The sequence below is a fragment of the Schistocerca gregaria genome, chromosome 3 (genome assembly GCF_023897955.1).
Source record: "Schistocerca gregaria isolate iqSchGreg1 chromosome 3, iqSchGreg1.2, whole genome shotgun sequence".
NCBI lineage: Eukaryota > Metazoa > Arthropoda > Insecta > Orthoptera > Acrididae > Schistocerca > Schistocerca gregaria.
This window is the reverse complement of record NC_064922.1, coordinates 796,478,784-796,503,830: the sequence shown is the minus strand read 5'-3', so window position 1 is coordinate 796,503,830 and position 25,047 is coordinate 796,478,784. Positions and strand designations below refer to the sequence as shown.

The following is a 25,047-nucleotide window of genomic DNA, read 5'->3' as shown; positions in this document are numbered from 1 at the left end:
AAGGAAATTAAGGTCCCGTGATTTGTGCACACGGAGCGTGTGACCAATAGCATCCCAGATGTGTTCCGTTGGTTCAGATCAGGCGAATTTAGAGGTCAAGACAGCAGCTATCGTGCTCTCAATCCTCTAACGATTCTGGACTTTTGACACGCCCAGTTGCTCTTACGTCAGGGAAGTCATCAAGCTGGATAAGCTGCAGGTGATGCACAATGCTGTTCACATACTCCACAGCTGTCACAGTGCCTTTCATCACTGCCACAGGTGGCGTATAGCATGAAGCGTGCTTACTACACTGCAGGAGAGGGCATATGACGAAGCGTGGAAGTCCAAACTAATATAGAAAATGGCTGTTCTTGGGGGCATTCTCAGATTACTTAATCAAGTATCCTTTCGGGCAGACGTTTTTCGTGTAGATCGACAGCCGAAAGTTCGAAATACTTTGATCAAAGAATTGCACGAGACTCTGTACTACCGCTCACTCTGCTCCTTTGGATGTCAATGAGCGGCCCACTTCGCCAAAACAGCAGTCACACAATTTATGGACGGCACTGCTTTGTCCACTGGCGGTCGAGTGAACGCATCGGTAATCAGCCTTCAGAGGGAGCTAAATGTCACAGAGCAGAAGGTAGTATGTAACATGGTACAGCTAAATGTAGATAGGACCCTCGCAGTCATGTTCATCAGAAGAAGACCAGATCTGAGACAAAGATTGTGAAACAATAACACAGAAACCCAGTTGACCAATCAGATCTGATTCCAAGGTGTCTTGCTAGACTATAAACTCATACTCAAGTCACACACACAAGCGAAGAAAGAGAAAATGACTAGACTAATTCGTGCTCTCTGTCTCCTACTATCAAGCGAAAACTTGAACGTTAACACAAAAGTAAGACTTGCGGAAGTACTTCCTGAGGCACATCATGCTAAATATAGAAACTCTTCAGGCGGTTCAGAACAGATGCTTGAAACTCGTTTTAAAAGTACTCCGATAGTCGAGAACCAGAGACTTGAACAATGAAGTAAGCATAGTCGTGATAGGCGATCTGATTAAACAACTTACCAGAAAACTGCTTGATAAAGTTGAAAATTCAGCTCTACGGTGTTTTGAATATAGAGGGACTGTTGATCCCTAACGATGGCACGGCATAAGAGTTCACCATGTAATTATTGAAAATCCCATATAGGAATAACGAAGAAACAGAATCGTAGCGGGGCGAAAGGGCTAGAACCCAGTGTCCTGTTAACGTCCGACAGATGCTAAAATGATCGCGAGACATCACAATAAGAAGTTCAGCGTTCAAAGAGGGCAGCACGTCTGAGTAACACAGAGAAAAATATAAAAAAGAACGAAATTATTATTTCCTTATATATTCTGGAAAAAATTTTAACAACGGATCGTGGCCAATCAAATTTACATGTAAGTCATCATAACAGTAAGTTCAGTGTAATTTGTTACTACATTTAGTGGTAATTTAGATTAAAAATATTTAACAAATTATTTCATTTACTTCCGCTTTATTACAACTCTAATATTTCGACGGCAAATTTTTCTTGTCTGTCACAGAAAAAGAGGCGTAGGTATTCGATGTATGAAATCTTTGTTATCCTCCTCACATAGTATTATTAGTTCTGTCATAGGAAATAAGACTGAAAATACACTACTGGCCATTAAAATTGCTACACGACGAAAATGTGCTACAGACGCGAAATTTAACCGAAAGGAAGAAGATGCTGTGATATGCAAATGATTAGCTTTTCAAAGCGTTCACACAAGGTTGGCGCCGGTGGCGACACCTACAACGTGCTGACATGAGGAAAGTTTCCTAACGATTTCTCATACACGAACAGCAGTTGACAGGCGTTGCCTAATGAAACGTTGTTGTGATGCCTCGTGTAATCAGGAGAAATGTGTACCATCACGTTTCTGACTTTGATAAATGTCGGATTGTATCCTATCGCGATTGCGGTTTACAGTTTGGCGACACTGCTGCTTTCGTTGGTCGACATCCAATCACTGTTAGCAGAATGTGGAATCGGTGGGTTCACGAGGGTAATATGGAACGCCGTGGTGGATCCCAACGGCCTCGTATCACTAGCAGCCGAGATGGCAGGTATCTTACCCGCATGGCTGTAACGGATGGTGCAGCCACGTCTCGAGCCCTGACATAACAGATGGGGAGGTTTGCAAGACAACAACCATCTGCACAAACAGTTGGACGACGTTTGCATCAGCATGGACTATCAGCTCGGAGACCTTGATTGTGATTACCCTTGGCGCTGCATCACAGACAGGAGCGCCAGCGATGGTGTACTCAACGACGAACCTGGGTGCACGAATGGCAAAACGTCATTTTTTCGGATGAATCCAGGTTCTGTTTACAGCATCAAAATGGTCGCACCCATATTTGGCGGTGAACGCACATTGGAAGCGTGTATTCGTCATCGCCATACTGGGTGATACCCCGGCGTGACGGTATGGAGTGCCACTGGTTACACGTCTCAGTTACCTCATGTTCGCATTGACGGCACTTTGAACAGTGGACGTTACATTTCAGATGTGTTACGACCCTTGGCTCTACCCTTTATTCGATTCCTGAGAAACCCTACATTTCAGCAGGATAATGCACGACCGCATGTTGCTAGTCTTGTACAGGCCTTTCTGGATACAGAAAATGTTGGACTGCTGCCCTGGCCAGCACCTTCTCCAGATCTTTCACCAATTGAAAACGTCTGGTCAATGGTGGACGAGCAACTGGCTCGTCACAATACGCCAGTCATTACTCTTGGTGAATTGTGGTATCGTGTTGAAGCTGCATGGGCAGCTGTACCTGTACACGCCATCCTAGCTGTGTCTGGCTCAATAGCGAGGCGTATCAAGTCCGTTATTTACGGCCAGAGATGGTTGTTCTGGGTACTGATTTCTCAGGATCTATGCACCCAAACTGCGTGAAAATATAATCACATGTCAGTTCTAATATAATATATTTGTCCAATGAATATCCGTTTATCATCTACGTTTCCTCGTGGTGTAGCAATTTTAATGGCCAGTAGAGTACATATACTGCTATTACCACTACTCTACTCCTATTCCTTCTACTACTCCTATTACTGCGTCCACAATCTGATCTACTACTGTAATTATTGGTATGCCCTATCACTGCTATCCCACTTGTTTATATTACATCGACAACTACTATTAAATTTAAGTCACTAATAACAACACTCATATTAGTATCAATACTTAGCTCCTGCTGTGCCTACTTTTGATAATATTTTCACCGCTGACACCGATAGAGAAGTCTAGCAATTTATCGTTTTGTATCACTTCACACATTTTTTCCCCTGAATCTGAGAAAGACACACCAGCTCGGTTACAATATGAGGTACAGTTCTTCACACCGAATGACATTGCATCTGATCGCATCACTTGTCTTCACACCAAGAGCCACTGATTTTTCTCAGGTTCTCCTTTGCCCACCTCATTTTACTGTTCCGTTTCTGTGCTACACGATTGTAGAGCTATCGAGCTTCTTTGTAGTTCCTTGGCACGCCTACTGACCTTTCTCGTCTCTGTTGTGTTGGGTGTTAACTGTACCCTGCGGCGTGGCTTTCTCAATCAGCTTCAGTCAGAATCTTTAGAATCCCAAAACTCTGTTTTACTGTAATTGTGTTACACACACTTTTGCCTCCAAAAACCTGCTTAGCGGACCTCATTATGTCCTCAGCCAGAGGACATTACCGTAGAACTAGCTGTTTCGATATAGTCATTACCGTCCTACCAATCTGTGCTGGTATGGCGCATGTCTGAAAAAGTAGTGGATTAGTCTTCTGAATGTCGGAATCTGTACACTCAAACACTGGCTCAAATGCTCACAGTATCAGCTGGACTCATAGAACAGCCTAATTACATTCAGTGCCTAAAAACTTCCTTTATCCCACATTAATAATATTATTCGTGATTCAATTATTTCACCTCTCTATGTTTTCTATCCAGACTTGATAGGCCACGTTCATACTCCTGTAAATCTCAGTATCTGTTGAACATACGCCTTTGAATTTTCACCATGATTTATTGGTGGCCAACTCCTTCTACTCCATTGGTGAATTTCTCAGTAAAAGCAGCTGATTTGTATACAAGTACAATATAACTTCTACACAATTTCAGTGCAGTAATGTGTTCATTGAGAATTTGTGTGTGTGTGTATGTGTGTGTGTGTAAATACATTCTAACTTCTGCACCATTTCAGTGCAGTAATGTGTTCATTGTAAATAAGTATTATAGTAGTTGTATTACACGTTTATTACCTTATAAATAAATACAAACTTTTTTATTTTAAATTCAGTGCATCAGTATTTATAAAATGACTCTTTCATATAGTGTTCATTAAAAATGACGATCATTCCAAATGGTACATTTGCTTATTTGTTTTAGTTGTAAATATTTGTCATATATTGTTGTTTTTATGACATGTTCCACATCCTGGAGGACCTCCTCACTACAGATTAATTGGAATGAAAGCAAATCTCTTCTGATCTAAACAAGAAGTTTGTCAAAAATACGTTCTGGCGAGTGTCGGCTATTAGTGTTAACTTGAAGTAACAAATTATTAGCCGACTGGCAACTCTTAACAGTTCGTGCCTGTTTTGTAACCTATGCACAAGTGTTTCTCAATTAACATCCCAGTATTTTAGATCGCATATAGAACCCTGAAGGCATCATTTTAAAACACATATGGTAACTGATGCCATAGGATTTGATATCCCCACATATCAATCTTCACTCTATTAGTAATTTACTACACAGTAGCGCAACATTCTTGGGCAGATATTTTCCCTTACTTTCCTAAAATGGGAAGGTAACCGTCAGAAGTCCCAGAAATATCCTTAATTATAGTTATTCCATATTTTTTATGTGTTGTGTGTACAAACTTCTCGCTCCATGAAAGGTTTCCACTTTACATTTTTTTCCCTGCATCCTTATTGACCATTATTTAATCCTGTTAGAATCCTCTGACATTTAAATGTATTCACCTCTAATTTTTCAGCAATCTCACCCAGTAAATTTACGAGACAGATTGGATGATATAATTTGATGCGTATAGGATCGTTATCTTCTCTTTTTGTTTATAATGCAAGCTGGATTATCCATGTACTGAATGTGAAGCACCGTTGGGGATTGGTCGTAGGTGTGTAGACTCTGAAGATTGTATTAAGATGCTGTCGAAATGTTCGTCTGTTGAAATATTAGTTTGTGAACCTCAAAGAAACCCTATGACTCTGTGGATTTACAGGGTCTTTGACATGCATGAGTGAACTATAAGACGAATGAAATAATACATCAGATACAAACAGCTTTGTATCATATCTTAACCCTTTTAAATAGTAGACATGTTCAGGTATTCAAATAATCTCCCACCACACTCCCTTTTCTATCTAATTTAGTTATAGGTAAAACTGTTTGACAGTCATTAGTGGTATTATGGGATAGTTTAAGCCTGGAATAAAACAAATTCACACAATAGCATCGAATGTAGGTCCAAACGTCGTACAAGAAAACCCACCATATAGAAAATCTACACGATGACTTCAGTTACGTTCTGTTCCATACTGTCAGGAGACATAGCACTGCACTCAGAAGTGGACAGAAATGTCAGACATCATCAACACTAGTTCGAAATCACTACAATAAAAAATATCACATATGACAAATAGTGAGTTAGGAGACAGATTTTTTTTTCAGAAGCGATTAGCGGTGAATGTAGCAAAACAAGTATTTATTGGAAGTCTTTAAAAATTGCAGAAATTTGAAAGCTGGAGCAGAAATACGAGTGATTGAACTTAAATAGTGGCAACTGTTTATTCACAACTGATACAAAAGAGTTACTGTCCTTCAAAGTAGACACCAGCATTGTGTAGAACCCGTTGCCAGCGATGTGGAAAGCGCTGTATACTGTTAGCAGAGCGTGTTCTGTTGATGGTGCGAATGGAGCGGCCTAAAGTTATGGTGACTCTCATGTACGACTGTGATGGTGTTATCCTAAGGCATTACGTTCCTCCACGACAAACCGTCAATGCACAGTACTACTGTTCGTTTTTGGATCATCACCTGCGACTAGCTCTGCGAAAGAAGCGGTGACATTTTCTGCGCAACATATCCATCATTTGCATGACAATGCGCGGGCGCATACAGCGCAAGCTGTTGCTGCTCTGTTCGGTCGATGGGACTGGGAAGTACTGTAGCATCCACCATACTCCCCAGTCTTAAGTCCTTGTGACTTTGATCTGATTTCGAAGATTAAGGAACCATTTCGTGCCATTCGCTTCAGAACTATTCCAGAGATTCGGCAGGCAGTAGACCGCTCCATTTGCAGCATGAGCAGAACAAGCTCTAATAACGGTATACTATGCCTCCCACATCGCTGGCAACGGGTTCTACACAACGCTGGTGACTACTTTGAAGGACAGTAACTGGTGCAAAGATGCAACACTTTTGTATCATTTATGAATAAATAGTTGCCACTATTTAAGCTCCAACCCTCGTACATTTCGAAAATGCTTGACTCAACACATCAAACTAAATTTGATAAAGAGAAGACCAATAGATCTCCGTAAACTAGTTGAGAGATAAAAAGAAATGTAAAAATGAAGACAGAGAGTGACGGAAGTCACTGACGAAATACCTCACTATCTCAAGGGCTATGAATAACTTGGGATGGAAACGCTGTAGTAGAGGAAACAATTTGAGTGACTATATGGGCAAGGTAGTAGGAAGGAAACAGGAGGAAGATGTATTGAGTTCTGCACTAAATTCCTGCTAGTATTGGTGAACACAGAGTTAAATATCACAATAGGACGAGATATGTTTGGGAAAGGCATGGAGCCATGGTACAAACTAGTTGGCATACGTCATGGTAAGTCAGTGATGCCGATGTCAGACATTAGACTACAAGATGTGCCAAGGACCACTTAGATCACAATTCAGTGGCAATAAAGAGCGGGTTGAAACTACGGAGAGTTATCAAGAAAAGAAGTTACAAAAAAGTTTATCAAAAGAAATGAATGAAATAAACAACAAATTTAGGTAAGACAAGCAACTTGGTTGCACCAAAAGTGGAAGTCATCGAAACGCAAACGATAGTCGAAAGGACAGGTTTAGCATATAGAAAAGTCAAAATAATTGAAAGCCGAGACGTACGCGTTAAGAGTGCAAAAAAAAAAAAGAACATGTTGGTGGGAAAAGTGTGTGTTGACGGCCCCCACAACAGAGAAAATAGGGGTTGATTTTGAAAACATGGGTACGCATCATTACAGTAAGAATTTTACAGGGCCTTGGATGACTTGCAAACAAACAGGGCAGTAGGAATCCATAACATTCTTTCCGAATTTCTAAAATTATCAAGTGAAGTGGCAATAAAACTGTCGTTCAAGTTACTGTATAGACGGTTTAAGACTGGCAAAAAATCATTGGAATTTCTGAAGGGTATGAACCACACGTCTCGACCACAGCAAATGCGGACAAAAATGAGAATTAGTACACTGTTAGCTTAAGAGGTCATGAATTTAAGTTGCTGATGTGAATGACGTCCAGTAATGGAAATCGAAATGAAAGTTAAAGCTCAGTTAGACAACAATCAAATTTGCTATAAGAAAAGTAAAAGCAAAACAGTTCTAACGTTGTGCTTCATAATGCACTTAAGAAAAATCAGGATTGCATAAAATGATGAGACGTATTAGAAATCCCAAGAAAAGTAATTTGAAGCTATAGGAAAAGGTGGATAATGCACATCATCTGCAAGAGCCAGGAGGGAACAATAAAAATTGTAGACCAGGTGAAAGGTGCTCCAACTAAAACGGGAGTAGGACAGGGATGTAAAATTCTCTAATATTGCTCGACATGATGGATTAAGCAATGACGGAAATAAAGGAAAGGTAATGGAGTAAGATTAAAATTCGGGGTCGAAGAGCATAAATATAAAGATTCGGTGATGACATCCTCAATGAAGCTCAGGAAGATCTACAGTAAGGCAATGAAGACGTGGAGAACCTGTTTAATCGGCTTAGGTGTCTTATGAGCGCAGAATATCACTTGAGTTAACCAAAGAAAGACACCAGTAATGAGGAGTAGCGAAAATGAGATTAGCGATAAACTTAGCAGCTTTCACACATCCATTCCACAAGGTTGGCTGGGTGTACATATATTGTGCCAGTGATGTTGACAGTAAGATAATGAATTTGTGAGTATTCTGCAGCATTGTTCCTACGTAGCATTTCCTGTGTAACTCACTTCTTTTTCTGCATAAGGACCACGTAGCACACGAAATGAAGAACTTCTGGTACCTCGTAAGCAAAATAAAGTATGACAGTCGAAACATAGAGGACATCGGAAGTATGGATAAAGAGATATTTTCTCGCCAAATGAACTTTGCTAATATCAGTTACAATATTTAATTTAAGGAAGACTTTTCTGAGAAAGTACATCTGTGAGGCACAGCTTTGTATGGGAAGTGTAACGGGGACTATGGGAAAATGGGAACAGAAGGGATGCGTTTCAAATATATGTTAGAGAAGTATGTTGAAAACTAAGTGTAGGGACAAGTGAGACTTTAGGTTTCTCCACAGTATCTACGAAGATAAACACTGACAACAAGAAGAGATATGATGGTAGGACTAGTATTTTTAGGGAATAACTATCCCACATTACTAGACGGCGTTGTAAGGGCAAAACTGTAAATGAGGAGATAGAACCAATATATGCAACAAGTAATTTAGGACGCTGGGTGCAAGCACTGTCGGCCGATGTGGCCGAGCGGTTCTAGGCGCTACAGTCTGGACCCGCACGACCGCTACGGTCGCAGGTTCGAATCCTGCCTCGGGCATGGATGTGTGTGTTGCCCTTAGTCTAGTTATGTTTAAGCAGTTCTAAGTTCTAGGGGACTGATGACCTCAGCAGTTAGGTCCCATATTTCTCAGAGGCATCTGAACTTTTTTTTAAAACACTAGTCCTAGATAACAGAACGCAGCATGTCATTCTCAATGGAGAGAAGTCTTCCGAAGTAAGAGTGATTTCAGGTGTGCGCAGGGGAGTGTCATAGGACCGTTGCTATTCACAATATACATAAATGACCTGGTGGATGACATCGGAACTTCACTGAGGCTTTTTGCAGATGATGCTGTTGTGTATCGAGAGGTTGTAACAATGGAAAATTGTACTGAAATGCAGGAGGATCTGCAGCGAATTGACGCATGGTGCAGGGAATGGCAATTGAATCTCAATGTAGACAAGTGTAATGTGCTGCGAATACATAGAAAGATAGATCCCTTATCATTTAGCTACAAAATAGCAGATCAGCAACTGAAAGCAGTTAATTCCATAAATTATCTGGGAGTGCGCATTAGGAGTGATTCAAAATGGAATGATCATATAAAGTTGATCGTCGGTAAGGCAGATGTCAGACTGAGATTCATTGGAAGAATCCTAAGGAAATGCAATCCGAAAACAAAGGAAAGCGTTACGGAGATGATAGATAAACTCCAGTGGAAGACTCTGCAGGAGAGATGCTTAGTAGCTCGGTACGTGCCTTTGTTAAAATTTCGAGAACATACCTTCACCGAAGAGTCAAGCAGTATATTGCTCCCTCCTACGTATATCTCGCGAAGAGACCATGAGCATAAAATCAGAGAAATTAGAGCCCACACAGAAGCATACCGACAATCCTTTCCACGAACAACATGAGACTGGAATAGAAGGGAGAACCGACAGAGGTACTCAGGGTACCCTCCGCCACACACCGTCAGGTGGCTTGCGGAGTATGGACGTAGATGTAGATGTAGATGTAGGTGAAGAGGAGAAACTCGTGGTAAGCTGCATGAAATAAGTTGGAGGAAAAAGATTGCTGATAAAACAAAATACAAGTGACGTGTTATTCAATGCGTATGAGGAACTATTGACAAGTAAAATCACTAGTACACCATCGGCAAAATATCACTTTAACACTAGCAATTCAAAGAATATTAAAATGCTAGAAGAAACTAAGAAAGTTTTACAACAAACATTTGCTAAAGAAAACGATATAGGAAGCCACATAACCTTTGAATCACTAGAAGCGGAAGAGGGTTTTACTGAGGAACTGATTGTGAATTCTGACAAGATTTCTTCACAAGTGCGGAAGCAAAACATAGTGAACTTGTATAATTACATTTATGTAAGGCATAAACCGTTATAACAAACACAAGTTCAAACAAATTTTGTATGTAATCAAATCAGAAGAAGAAGAATATCAACATAAAAGCAAAGCTCGCACCACCTGAAGAAGACGGCTTGGTCGGTCCTCGTAGTGTTGCGCGTAAAATGGAAGCAACAAATCGCTACAAGGACATTATGAATCAAATACGTCGAGAAAACCTAAGAGATCACATCACTATGAATAGCTCCAACAACAAAATGTAATTTTTCCCGATGGCTTCTAAGTTATATGAAGAAAATCTTCACAAGAAGTAGAATCGAATATACAGTATTGATCAAAAATGATGTTCAGAGCGAAGAAAAAATGACACACTTGGAGGTCGGAATAAGATTCCTTGCCCAGCTTGAAGAGAAAAGTTTGCCTAGAAATATCAGATTGGGTGCATTTTGAAAACGCATTATGAAATCGAGGAGCTGGCAACACTGTCACACCGCGCAGCGCATCGGAATGTACAGTGGAGCGCGTATTAGGTTGCTCTACCGTACCACCCGTCGTAGCTCACTAAATGGACTTCTGGGACATCATACGCACATCCACCAGGGAGCTACAGCTCGAATTCCTGGTCAAGTTCCTTTATCTTTCACACGTCCAGTCGCTAGTTCTCGTCGTTTATAACCGGTACATAATTCTGTACAAGACGATACCGTATCACATGACAGAGAGCTACTCTCCCGCAAATTGCAGCCGATTTCAATGCTGGGCCATCAATAAGCGTCAGCTTGCTAACCATTCAACGAAACATTATTGATATCGGCTTTCGGAGCGAAAGGCCCACTCGTGTATCCTTGACGACTGCAGAAACCAAAGCTTTACGCCTCTCCTAGGCCCGTAGACACCGACATTGGACGGTTGATGACTTGAAACATGTTTGCTGGTTGGATGAGTCTCATTTCAAATTCTATCGAGCGGATTGACGTGTACAGGTATGGAGACCACCTAGTTGAACACATGGACCGTGCATATCAGCAGGGGACGGTTCAGGCTGGTGGAGGCTCTGCAATAGTGTGGGGCGTGTGCAGGTGGAGTCATGGGATCCCTGATACGTCTAAATACGACTCTCGCAGGTAACACGTGCATAAGCAGCCTGTATGATCACCTGCATCGATTCATGTCCACTGAGCATTGCGACGGACTTAGGCAGTTTCAACAGGGCAGTACGACAGCCTACACGTCCAGAATTGCTACAGAGTTACTCCAGGAACACTCTACTGAGTTTACACACTTCCGCGGGACGCCAAATTCCCTAGGCAAGAACATTATTGAGCGTATCTGGGGTGCCTTGCAATGTGTTGTTCAGAAGAGATGTCCAGCCCCTCGTACTGTTCCGGATTTATGGAAAGCTCTTCAGGAGTCATCGTGTCAATTCCCTCCATCACTACTTGAGTCATTAGTCGAGTCCATGCCACAGCGTGCTGCGTCACTTCTGCGTGCTCCCTGAAGCCATACATGATATTAGGTAGGTATACCAGTTTATTTGTCTCTACAGTGTATTTAAACGAAGCAATTCAAGGGAAATGAATTGTTTTTTGAGGTAGGATGTTCCGGCCTCCAAATTCCCTGTACCTTAATCATTAAGATTTTTATTCGTGCGGACACTTGAAGGAACAAGTTTATAGTATTGCATTCGTGAATGTGCACGACCTAATATCTCACGTGCAAGCTGTTTCAGAAGTGGTGGATGCAGGTGTGTTGCGTTGTGTCCAGCAACTAATGATATAGCGAGCGGCGAAATGCTTGCAACTGAAATTTGGTCGCTTTGAATGTCTCTGAAGTGAACGTTGCTCATAGACATACGTAACGGCTCTTTGAAGATCAGTGTGGACGTCAAATGTACCGAACGGAATGGTGCGTAGCATAGTGTAAAGTCTAGTGTAACCTAACTATTGTGTTTTTTGCATCTTATTTGATACTTACGATGTTACTGTTTGTGCTACGGACGAAACAAAGTGGTCGCTTACATCTATAAGAAATTCATGTTACGTCTTACTGTTTCAATAAATGGAACAGGAACGAAAAGAAATACAAAAGATACCTCATTATGGAGATATAAATTTGGTATAGTTTGATGCTTTAGCTGAAAAAAGAAAACAGTTTGGCGCCAACACTATTCCAACATCGGCCAGTTTGCACATACGGTCTCCACGGCATTGCCTTCTCTCACTGAACTGAAGGAACAGCTCCGGTACAGCGCAGAGTTTATCTGTTCTTGGCCATGCTGCACGCAGCTTCAGCGTTGCCAGAGCATCGGTTTTTAAGTCACACGTCTATTAAACCTATTGGTGGTACTAGGTTTCCTAGATACATTTTTTTCATGTACTCAGATGACGAATCACATGCCGACCACCAAGTGAGACATTTTTTTTCAGTCTGTATATCATTCTCAAAATCTATCGTAACTGGTGCTATGGATGTGTCTAATGCTGATATCTATCTCTCTCTGCCTGATGTTATGGGTTGTGCTTCAATTTCTCTAAGATAACACGATAAATTATTTGTTGGTATTTTTGTATTACCTTACTGTGTTAGAAAAATGAATGCCCTTGGTAAACTGATTTCAAGTAATTGAAATATCATGAAACGCACTTTTTTTATATTTTAAAACAGTTTGTTTGACTGATCAATCTACACAAATGTTTTCGTTAGCAGTCATGATATTAAAATTTTGTTAATATGTGAACGACTTGACTTAACCTACAAAATAAAAACTGTTATATTCTCCCAACGCCTGTCAGGGCTTTCACTTCAGAAGTAAGAAATGTATCAGACATCAGTCTATTTGGTAGAGAGACACAGTAGTACAATCCATTACAATCAAAAATCCTGTCTGCTGCAACATCAGCATCTTCCATTGTAGAGAATGTATTCTCTTCAGCTTACAAAGCAAGACTGAAGAGATAACACAATGAACTAGAGAATCAATTAAATCCTGTTCTTTAGTAAATATCGTCCTCATCATACAGATGTTGACAACAATAACAGGCTACTTATAATTTTGTAATGAGTCCTTTCTACAGGCGGATCCGCTCTCTCTAGGTTGTTTATACGCAATAAACCTTTTCATTAGGCGTATTGAAGCCAGTTTATTACATAGAACAATTTAACTGAACTGGATACAATGTGCTGTCCATTGGTAATGTTCTCTGCCTGGCAGAGCATTCTAATCAAAGCACAGAAATATCCAGAAAGAGGTGAATTCAAGAAACTAAAGCATAGAGTTGATAACGCGATCACAGACTGAAAATAAGATTAGTTACCAAAATATAATTATAAGGACAGGAAAAAATCATCACACTCTCCATGTAAAACTTACTTCCAAACCTGATTCTTACACGCAAACTGAATTTGTACAAACAACCAGTAAGAGACAGCACTTATGTGTAAAACAAATTCCACTTTTCACACTTGTATCTATGAAGAAACAGGACAATAAACTAGTGCATGAACTACAGCTATGACATTTAAGTAGTACACAGACTGAATAATAAAAGTGACTACTAAAGGAAAAATTACAAAGCTCTGTAATCTTTCAACATGGCAAAAGAATTATTCTGGATTTATATGTACTAGCAGGAACACAGAGAAAGCCAGAATTCTGCATAATGACACAAAGTCTGGGAAATATAACTAAAGAAGTGCTATATATAATATTCAGAAGGAACAACTAACAAAGGAAACAAATCACCATGAAACAGTTATAGTTCAGTTACTGGAAGGAATATTGTAGAACACCTCATAAAGCGAAATCACACATCTAAAATTTAAAAATAGATAAATACAATAAATGATAAAAATAAACAGAAAGTACTGTGCACTAGGCTCTTACTGATGCTACAACAAAACTGGCGCCTCCAAAAGTAAATTCGAAAATCACATACACGTAACATTAGTAATAGACGCTGTAACGGGTTGTAGAGATTACGAAAGGAAAACAAACGTAAGGAGAATGATCAACATTGATTGCTCTGGAGTGTGACGTCCCACACTCGAATTTAGGACATACGAAAAACTGAATAAATACGAATGACTCCACAAGTATATATGTTTAGGAAGTATGTGTTAGACAATGGATACTGAGGATGGTTATAATGCTCACATGGTCTGGCAAAATCAAGAAAACATTTGTAGAACAGAAGAATAGGCAAGCTGTGGTATGTGTAGATGTGGGTCTTGGGAAACACTGTCATTAAAAATCAGAAATTTCAGGCACATTAATGTGTCAAATGTAATTTTTCAAATTTAATAAGGAAGCTATGCGCAGATCTAAAGAAATTTCAGGCCACTAATACAGTTTTGAAAATAAAGGAATACACATAGTTTAGATACGTACTACAGAGTGTCATTTGCACAGTGCACTACACAATTTTAGAAAAAAAACACGTAATTTCATTTGTCAATAAAGGTATATAACGTTAAGTAACCTTTTTCGATAGTGTAAATAACGAAAAGCTGTGTTTTCAAGAAGGTGTAAAATGAGGTACTGTAATAAACTAAATAATGTAACTGAGAGCAGATGTACATAATGAGTTTATTACCTGCACAACGTTGATGCACATAGATGTTAGGGCCAGACCAAATACCAAGTAGACAATGGAAGCCATCATGTACATTGGGTGCTGAAATGAAACACAAAGCATGATTAAAACATGTACCTCATTAATTTCAAGTGTTTCAGATCTACAGCACTGAGACACATGATGAAAATCAAGATGCCACAGTCTAAACAACTGCCCAATAATGACTGACAGTACTGACTAACATTATTAAGGTATCAGTCCATGGAGTGTGACACTATGATTTTAAGGGTTAAAGTTCATAATACATTTATGCTTGTAAGCTGATATTACAACTAAACTATCAAAACATTATATATATATATATATAATACAAATGGAGACATATAGAACAGCTCTAAAAGAATGTCTATAGTGACAAATAGCTGTCATTAACGTGTGTAGGACTCTTTCTTCTAGAGAATGGAAATTGCATCATTCTGAATAAGAACTACTATTCCTGTAGATTTTTACTTACAAAATAAGAAAGCTTGTAGTAAAAGAGTAGCATACATTTGCATAAGCTACTGCAAGCTGTCTACTAAAATCAACTCATTCACAGCAATCCCTAAAACACATCTTTAATATCTATCATATGTAACACGTTATACAGTTTATTAACTAAATTACCTTCAACATTCCTGGTACTATACTTTTTCCTTTAGCATATCTTAAATCTGCTACACTCTCATCAGTTAGGCAAAATTTCCTCATCCATTAATGCTGTTTTCTCATATAAGTCAGATGATGTTTGTTGTATACTAAACTATGTAGTTTCATTTCATTTCCCTATACCCATCTGCATAAAATATAATTTCATATTGATATTGCGTTTAGGAAAATGCAGAAGAAATTTTTTAGCTCTTTGAGTTTAAACTGTAGAATTTTTTACCTAATCACAGTATTATTTGTTAGGTCAGTGAGCTTACAAAAATACTCAAGTGTTCTTGTTTCTAGTGTACTGTAGAGAAGTCACTTACATGAATTTCTGTGTGCTGTTTCAATGTTAAATACCAGCTTCATGTAAATGACATTTTAGCAACAACAGTGATGCTGGAATTACACACTATGTTTTTGACAAAATTGTAGAATACATTATTTTGTAGTTGAATGAAAATATATATATATATATATATATATATATATATATATATATATATATATATAAATTCTAGACACATTCCAAAAAATAATCACATTTTAAAACATACATCAGCAACATATTTAAATATGTACTGAAATGGCCCAAATGTTGTCCAAAAACCACAAATTCTCAAACATGTTCATTATATGAGTTCATAATGCCATTTATTCATAATTAATTAAATATGGGTTTTATGAGTGAAGATAACAATATGAATCGAAAACAAACCAAAGCATGATATTTTACATCAGCAAAAAGCTGGAATTAACGTATAGAAAAATTAAAATAGATAAAATATGTTAATCGCAAATTTTCATGCAAGTAGATTTTGTTGCCAAAGAGTATGAAACTTGACATAAGACACAGAGCTAATTTAGCATGTTATTGTGAGGCAGCAGCTAAAAGGTTTGTATTTTACTCTGCAGTTTCATGACAACTGCATTGTGCATTAGGTATTTAGTACCTATAGTGAAACACAGTGTCTGTAACATGTAGTGCAACACTTGTGTATTGTGTCATTGTGCTGTCTGTACTGCTATGTGACAACGTATGACATATGTGCTATTGAATATAGCATGACTGAATCATAGAACACCTCATCATCTACTTACGCTGTCAGACTTGAGTTACGAAAGTTGCATGAAAAACGAGGAAATATTCGTTAACATATTATAAATAAGAGAAAAATAAAGGAAATAAATAAAGATAAGTTGATAGGAACAGGAATACACAAAGAAAGAGATACAGATATAAATTCATATTTCAAGGTTAATAATTAAGAAATAAACAAGAAACTTTAAAACAAGTGTACTGAAGGTTGGTATTTAGTGGTTGTGTGCCAAATGTATTTATGTCACCACAAGTTGTGTGAATGAGTTAGCTGTTGGTTATTTATTAAAGGTCACCTTTGAACAAATTATTGATAAATCAACATGATTTTTACATAATTACATTAGTTGAATAAAATTTATCTTTAGAGGCAGACTATGAAGTAAATATGTCAATGCACACATTCACAGTATGAGGAATTGTCGTACATTGATTGCTGTTAGATAAAATATTTGACACACAATCTAAACAAGAAATTCAAGTTTGACTGTATATTCCTCATGCTGTGAATGTGTACGTATCTAGTAAAGAGTTTATCCTGAGATGTGCTCATGGGTGAATTTTTCAGGAGAGCATGTTTCTTCGTAATAACACAGCTGTGAAATACAGCACAGCAATTATTTAATACTTACATTGAAGAGTTTGAGGCTTAATTACCACCTACAGTAATCAAAAAGTATATATTGTATCTGTTACAAGAATTTGTTACACCACAGAAGAAATGAAGTAAGGAAACATGTATATCCAGCTAACAATACTGCAACAGTGTTTTAGGTTATATACTTTTAAATAAGATACTCTTGTTGGTGTTCATGTACAAACACTGGGGTAGGATCCAGAAGGCAAATTTACAATGGAGCATCTGCTTAAAAATTTTGCTAAAATTTTAAACCAGTATATTCAATGAAGCAAGCCTACACAAGAAAAATTTGCAATGCAACAAATGCTAATGAAATTGCACTCATTTGAGAGCTCAGTATCAAAGAGCAATTAAACTGATATAGAGATTGTGCACAGTTATAGCCAACGAAAAATGTGTAAGTCATGGTTATTTCTCATAGACATATACTCATTAAAATGTGGTGGTAATTTTTTGCTCTTTTTAAACAAAGTAGATGTAGTGTTCTACATATAGAGAAATAACGAGTAAATTCAAATTTAGTAACATTTGATTGATGAACTCATTACCAATAACTGCAAGAGACAGACAAAAAAATGTACAAGCCCTACTATCGGTGTAATTTTATTTTATGTTACGTAAAGCTTGATGTGATGACACAGTTTAGTCTGTAGAGTATGACTGGCTCTATAGCAAATTTTCTGCACAACATGTGCTAAACAGTCGGCTCAAGGAGCGCTGACGAGATTAAAATGTAACGCTAGGTGTTTCAGAATGGTATATCGGATTGTAAGGTTTCGTAGCATTTATTATATTGAACTTAAATTTTAAGTAACACAACAAATGAAACAGCAACTCAAGCAGCTCTGTTTTATGCAAGTACAGGATGACCAAGAGTGATTAAAGAATGTGTCGGACAAGAGGAATAGGCTTTCGTGTGTAAAGCCAACAATCAGTCCGGAAGGCTGATCGTGAATTTTCAGTTCCAGTGACATCAGTGTGGACACTTGACAACTGTGAATATTTCCTGTATCGTGTGGTCTTCAGTGATGAACTGACATTTCACCGAAGCAGAAACGGTAATACACATAAGGTGAACATGTGAGGCATCAGGAAATCCCCAAGAGGTGGTGTAAACTGAACAACGTTCTCCTAAATTTAAAGTTTCTCTGCTGTATCCAGGTGGAAGGTTTATGGTTATTCCTTTTTTGGTGAAGCTACAGGAGCTCGTGTATATTATCTTGTTGCGCCAGAACCATGGCACTTTCCCCAAGACTACGAACCTGAGCCATACAACTTTTATCTGGGAGCAGGATGGGGTACCACCTCACTGGCGCTATTTTGTTCGCGACTGGCTAAACTGCGTTGTATCCGATTGCTGGATTGACCGCAAGCGGCCTGATACCAGAGCTTGTTAAGCATGGTCTCATGTTCACCCTATATGACGCTACGTGATTTTTGCCTTTGCAGGTTCATAAACGATTATGTGCCTCCGGTACCAACTTGTCTATCAGGCTTCAGAGACAGGACTCAAGCAGTTGTTGCAACAATTATTCCAGTCACACTGTTAAAGGATTGGGAAGCACTCATCTATCGACTCGATGTGTGCCATGTGACGAATGGTGCTCACATTGACCACTTGTAAGGAAAACTGTTTGAGTTGCTCTCTCATTTTATGTATTACTTATACCTTTAAGTGAAATGTAACAAATGCTACAAAGCCCTAAAATCCTGGATATTCGTGTTGAAACTGTGCACAAGCATAACGAAACGTAATCATACCGTTTCGTGTATTTGAGAAAATAAAATCGATACTATTTGTCTTGGTTTATCATCGGAATAAACATATAGTAATCTGCCATAAACGCCAGCAAGAGGAGACGCAAGAACCATCCTCAACTTCTAATGAATGAACAGATAAAATTCAATAGTGTTCACTTTTAGGTAATAACAAAATAGCTGACGAAAAACCTGTCTGATTGCCCAATCCACCTTTGTTACGTTGTGTAGCGTTTTAAACAGATCTTCTATTAATTTATTTTAGTGTTCTGTGATCGTGAATGTTTATTCTGTGTAGATGGCTATAAATTCCTTGCTTTGTTTATTATTGCACTAGTGTGCATAAGAACCTCTTCGCCAGTACACTAGACAGTGGGCTAATGGCGCGAGAGCTTCGCCTCAATAAAAACAAGCTGGTATTGAAATAGCGACAGATAAGTAAGTTTATGTCGGCTTCACTTTATATTTAGATTTCATAACTAAAATAAACAGAGTGTAAAATAACACGTGTACAAATTTGTAGAGTTATTAGATGAGATAAAAAAGAAATATTTTTGCTGTTTGACACAAAAGTACAGGTGCAGCCATTCCACGCTAGGGACGGGGTTCACGCTTGACGTCTGTTAGATCAGCGTTTGCAGTTTTATTGACAGCTTCGCTTACAAGACGCTGTCACTGGAACCTTATTTGCAATACAGTTACTTCTTACTGCTAAGAAGTGCAAGCTGCCATTGCCGTTAGCAGTGTCCATCTCTCTGCACATACAGTCACATCAGTACTATTTAAGTTGTGTTCACATGAAAGTTTCTACTTTTGTTTAGAGGTTATCTGAAACGACTCATTCACGGGGAGGTACAATGGAACATTCGAACAGCAAGGCATCAGTCTGCAGGACGATTTTCAGGGAGGGGCTTACTAAATCATGCCACATTTCAAAGACTTTTTGCGCGTTTTTTTTGTGAAACATGATCCCTACTGGGAACTGGTAGACCCTGCAGCCTTCAAACTGTTTAGTTTGAGTAAGAGGCGTTGCACCGAATTCAGGACAACCGTGGCAGCAGCGCACAATGTATAGCCTGTGAAACTAAACATCTCCAACGCCATTGTTTGGAACGTCCTGCCTTGCATCCATTCAAGTATCAGAATGTACTAGACCTAGACTGAAGACGTTCTCCTGTACGTGGAATTCTGCCAAAGGTATGTACACCACATTGTAAACATTCTTGAGTTGCATACGTGAGGTTTGGTTGCTGAAGAGGATGCCCTCACAACAGAAGGACAATTCAGCAGCTACAATCTTGAAAAATTCTAAGGCACGTCGTGTGTTCCACAACAGGAGTCTACCATAAATGCGAAAACTAGTATTGTTCACAGCCATTTGACTGGGCCATATCTTCTAGTGAACATGCTAGGTGGAGGTATCTTTCTCCCTGTAGTGCCGGACATTGTGGTCGAGTGGTTCTAGGCGCTTCAGTCCGGAACCGCGCTGCTGCTGGGGTCGCAGGCTCGAATCCTGCCTCGGGCATGGGTGTGTGTAATGTCCTTAGGTTAGTTAGGTTTAAGTAGTTCTAAGTCTAGGGGAATTATGACCTCAGATGTTAAGTCCCATAGTGCTTAGAGCCATTTAAACACTCTCCCTGAAGTACTACCGCAAGTGTTGCAGAATGGTCCGCTCGCTGTCAGGCAACTATTATCGATCCAGCACGGTAGGGTCCACCAAACATTACCCATGATGGCATAGAAATTTAAGACAATCGTTTCCCGAGTTGTTGGGTTGGTTGGGTGGGTTGTCACAACCATGCTCTCTCGACCTCATTCCTTTGGGTATCTTTTTGTGTGGGAATGGTGGTGGGAGATGAAGCATCTGGTGTACAGGACTCCAACAGTCAGTCCAAAAGAGCTGATAGCCCCGTTTGCCTGCAACCGTTATTTGATTGAAGCGAGTTGAACAATTAGTAGCGAGCAGACGCATGTTGTGCATTAATGCAAACGGGCGAAATTTTCAACAACATCTGTAAAACACGAGACGACAGACTGAACATCATCTCTGAACATCAATATCTTCTTGGACGCCCAGTGGGGAAATGGTGGCCCTGTGACACTTTTGTCACATTAAACAAGTGTTTAGTTTCTTCGCCTCTAAACACCCCAAAAGTTTCTGCAGTTAGTTTTCTTACCCACTGTATTAACAGTAAAATAACATTTCAGAATTTCCACGCTGATAATGAAGGAGAAACGAGCAGACGTAACTGCTCGCAATTTGTACTTATTATTGGTATAATGTAGTGATACTGAGTACAACATTCCTGGGAGCTCTATTGCACTCCATTGTGTTGTTTCGACATTGCCACATTGAGTATCGTGATTCGTCACACAAAACAACGTTTTTCCGCTGTTAAATCGTCCAATGTTTACGCTCCTTACATCAAGCGAGGCGTCGTTTGGCATTTACCGCCGTGATGTGTGGCTTATGAGCAGCCGCTCGACCATGAAATCCCAAGTTTTCTCACCTCGCACCTAACTGTCACAGTACTTGCAGTGGATTCTGATATAGTTTGGAATTCCTGTGTGATGGTCTGTATAGATGTCTGCCTTTTACACATTATGACCCTCTTCAACTGTCGGCGGTCTCTGTCAGTCAACAGACGAGGTCTGCCTGTACGCCTCTGGGCTGTACGTGTTGCTTCACGTTTCCACTTTGCTATCACAACGGAAACATTTTGTGCTGCAAGCCAGGCATAACTGATGAAATTTGTAAAATATAGTGAAGCAAAATGACAATGCAGTAATGACTGATGTTTAACGATATCCAGCCGCTAAGAAATCTGAAATGACAAAGAACTATCGGAAAATATACTGTCCGACAGTTTTCTGAAAAATGCTTTACACTGTTGAGAAAACTTTTTATCGACTAGCTGAATCATAATATTTGTAAGTGTGATCTGAATTATATCACATATTTTCGTCGTACTCTTAAAGACAGAGGTGTCGTTATGACCAGGACAGGAGTCCAACAGAAGCAATGAATTATTCTCTGAGTTTCGGATGTAACTTTGAAAATTATTGTATCCAGTTTTTCAGACTTTTCTACGCTGTTTACGAAATTTTGGCACTAATTTTCCTTGATACCACTGCAGACAGAGGTAAAGCTGCGGAAACAGTAATCCACTGATACTTATCAAACGACTGCACAAGCAACTTTGTCCTTTTCCACTGTAAATGACACAGTTCGATTGCGCGAAACATGACTGATTGACTTTATACGCATCTTCTAGGAGATATCAAGAATCTTCATCTTATTGACTTTATACGCATCTTCTAGGAGATATAAAGAATCTACGTCTTCACGTCACCTGCGAATTTTCCTGTAGTATACCTGTTAATGGTATCTCCTCCACTCGTTTACGTGAGGTAAACTTCTTAATTTTGCGACTTCCTTTCCCTTATGATCTCTTGAACCTATTTAACCAAGTCGAAGATGCCTGGAAATCAGTAATGTTCATCTCACTTGAAGTTCAGAGCGCCCAGTCTGTCAGGTTTCCTTCGTTAACGCTGCACTGATTCTCAGGTACAGTTCTAAATCTTCCGAGTGATTACTGTCTCACATCTTGGCGAATTTCATTTTAGCGTATACTTCGTGCTTGGGGCAAATTTTTCTGCCATTTATATAATTCATGTTCAGATTTTACCAAACGAAAGTCTATTTTGGAACTGTTTAAGTATAAGTTTTTTTTTCCCTCCTTCGGTTAACCAAAAAATATACAGTGTTCTCTTTCTCACTGAAAGCTATAACTATACATGATTTCTTTGGGCTTGTCAGGTACACTGTTTTTGTTCTGGACTTAAGGTAGACAATAATCATCTTCACAACCAGAGTTCACAGAATTGCTTGTGTTATTTCCTGTTAGTTATAATTTTTCCACATTTTCTTACCAACTGTGACATCATAGGAATGATGACTAGGAAATTAATTTATAATTAACAGATATGTAGGTCTTCAGGAGAAGTAGGTGGTTTAGATTCCATACAATGTTCTTCATGTTTCATCTTTGCAGGGTCGAAAACATTAATTAGCTTCCACATTGCTGTGAAACGCTGCAACATTTTATCTCCATCTTTAACACTTAGCGAAGCTGCGAAGGAAACTGATAGCTATTATGGATATTAAATGAGTTAAAAATTCGAGCGAGTAGCAAATGTGAACAACTATATTAGAGAAACTACCAATGGAACCTGAAATTCGCTTCGCAAATTACGATCGCTTTGAGCCGCGTTATCTGTTTATCGGTGTTCCGTCAACCGAGGATATGTGCCCAGCATGTTACGCGTGAACTGTTACAGCTATGGCAGGGATGTGCATTTCTCCAGCCGGCTCGCGAGATAAGAATTTGAAAAAATTTCAAATGTTTTAAAAAATATTTGCGCTGTGTCTTAGCTGCTAAAATTTTGGCGTTGCCTTTCTTTCGGTATGTTCTTCTTGTATAAAAGATTTCAGGGGAGATTTCAACACGTCGGATTAGACAGTTTCCATGTAAGTCCCTCAGCATGTTACTGTGTTCCATACGTATACTAATGGCAGTGCTCGTGGCAGTCGGACAAATCGATGTGTTCCAAAAGATGTGGCGGCTATTCATTTAGGAGTCGTAAAATCGCGACATTAATGCTGCTTTTTGAGGTTTTGGTTCGAAGTCTGTTGACGAACTTTGAGTTACGTAGAGATATTCATTAATGGCAAAACTGATAGTGGCGTATCTGAAATGCAACTGGGGACGTTTGTACTGACATTTACATTATTTACCGGTTAGTACAAGATGAAGAATAATGTTAGTGTACTATTTTCGTTGGTATGTGATTCTGATTTCGTAAAAATACAGTTATATAACAATAGCACATAGACTACTAGTTGTGTGTTGTGAAGGGATGTCACCTACCTGAGGAACGAAGTCGCCGAATCCGATTGTTGACATCGATATGAAGACGAAATAGAAGGACTCGAAAAATCCCCAGTCTTCCCACACGAAGTAGATTGCGGCACCGACAAAGATGTAGGCGAGCAGTATGAAGATGGCGATCGAGATGGGCAGGTTGAACTCGTCGTCGACCTCGAAGGCGGAGGGCGCCGGGGTGCCGGGTTCGAGCCCGTCTAGGGGCAGCACCGTCTGTCCGGGCGGGGCGGTGGCTCCCGGAGGCGCTCCGGGCGGAGCGGGGGCGGCGGCGGGGGCGGCGGCGGGGGCGCCGTCAGACTGCGGTCTGTTGAGCGGCACGCTCGCCTCCGCGTCCTCCAGGGCCGCGGGGTCGGTCCCCGGGGGCACCTGGCTGGGCCGCCGGAACGTCGCGAAGTCGTACACCAGCTGCACGCCCTTCCACACCTCCTGCACCACAATCGGAGTCCAGTCAAAACGAAAACAACACACAACATCGATACATTTCTCCAGCACACGACTTTCTATAACCATATTAGCAAAACTCTCCAACGTGTACAAATATCAGTGAGAAATTAATGAAGCGGTGGGATTAAATTGGGAAACGAACGAATGCGTTGCAAAGCTACAAACATCGTAAGAACTGTCCTGGAACACATTAAACAAAGGGAAACGTACGGGAAATTACGACATTACAACACAGTTAATGAAACAGAAGCTCTTCATGCGTCTGAAACAGGGTCCACAGAATTTTTTGAAATAAATAAGTTATTTGTAGCGGTTGTTGTATGTTTTCATTTTATTCTTCTTTTGCGGACTGCGTCGTTTCGACTGAGTATCCTTTCTCAAGTAAATGTATACATATTATAAAAAATGCAATTACAATACAAATTACAAAGCTACCGTAGTTTATAGTCACCAAAAGAAAACCAGACTAAAAGCAGCATTAAAAGAACGATTACGACATTTAGCCAATTAATTAGATATTTTTTGGGTTAGCGTTATTTTTACGGGCATACAGTGGCTGGCCTGATATACAATAAAGTAAAACGCTATGAACGTAAAAGTAAAAATAATCAACAGGCAGTAGTTGAAAACGTCATATAGTAAAATGTTTAGCCCTTTACCAATTTGAAAGCTGTAAGCACGATATTCGGTAGCACACAAGTAGGACATTCAC

The 25,047-nt window shown here is 39.5% G+C and overlaps 1 protein-coding gene across 3 annotated transcripts in view; it reads right to left on the bottom strand.

Annotated features, from left to right (window-relative positions):
* LOC126354639 (potassium channel subfamily K member 18) overlaps positions 1–25,047 on the bottom strand; it is a 503,048-nt gene that overhangs the window by 5,406 nt on the left and 472,595 nt on the right. For all 3 annotated transcript variants that reach the window (XM_050004409.1, XM_050004410.1, XM_050004408.1), the window contains 2 exons: positions 23,877–24,317; positions 14,777–14,857 (listed from right to left, as the gene is read on the bottom strand). In XM_050004409.1, coding sequence (XP_049860366.1) covers positions 14,777–14,857; positions 23,877–24,317 — 522 coding nt within the window. The remainder of the gene's footprint in view (positions 1–14,776; positions 14,858–23,876; positions 24,318–25,047) is intronic.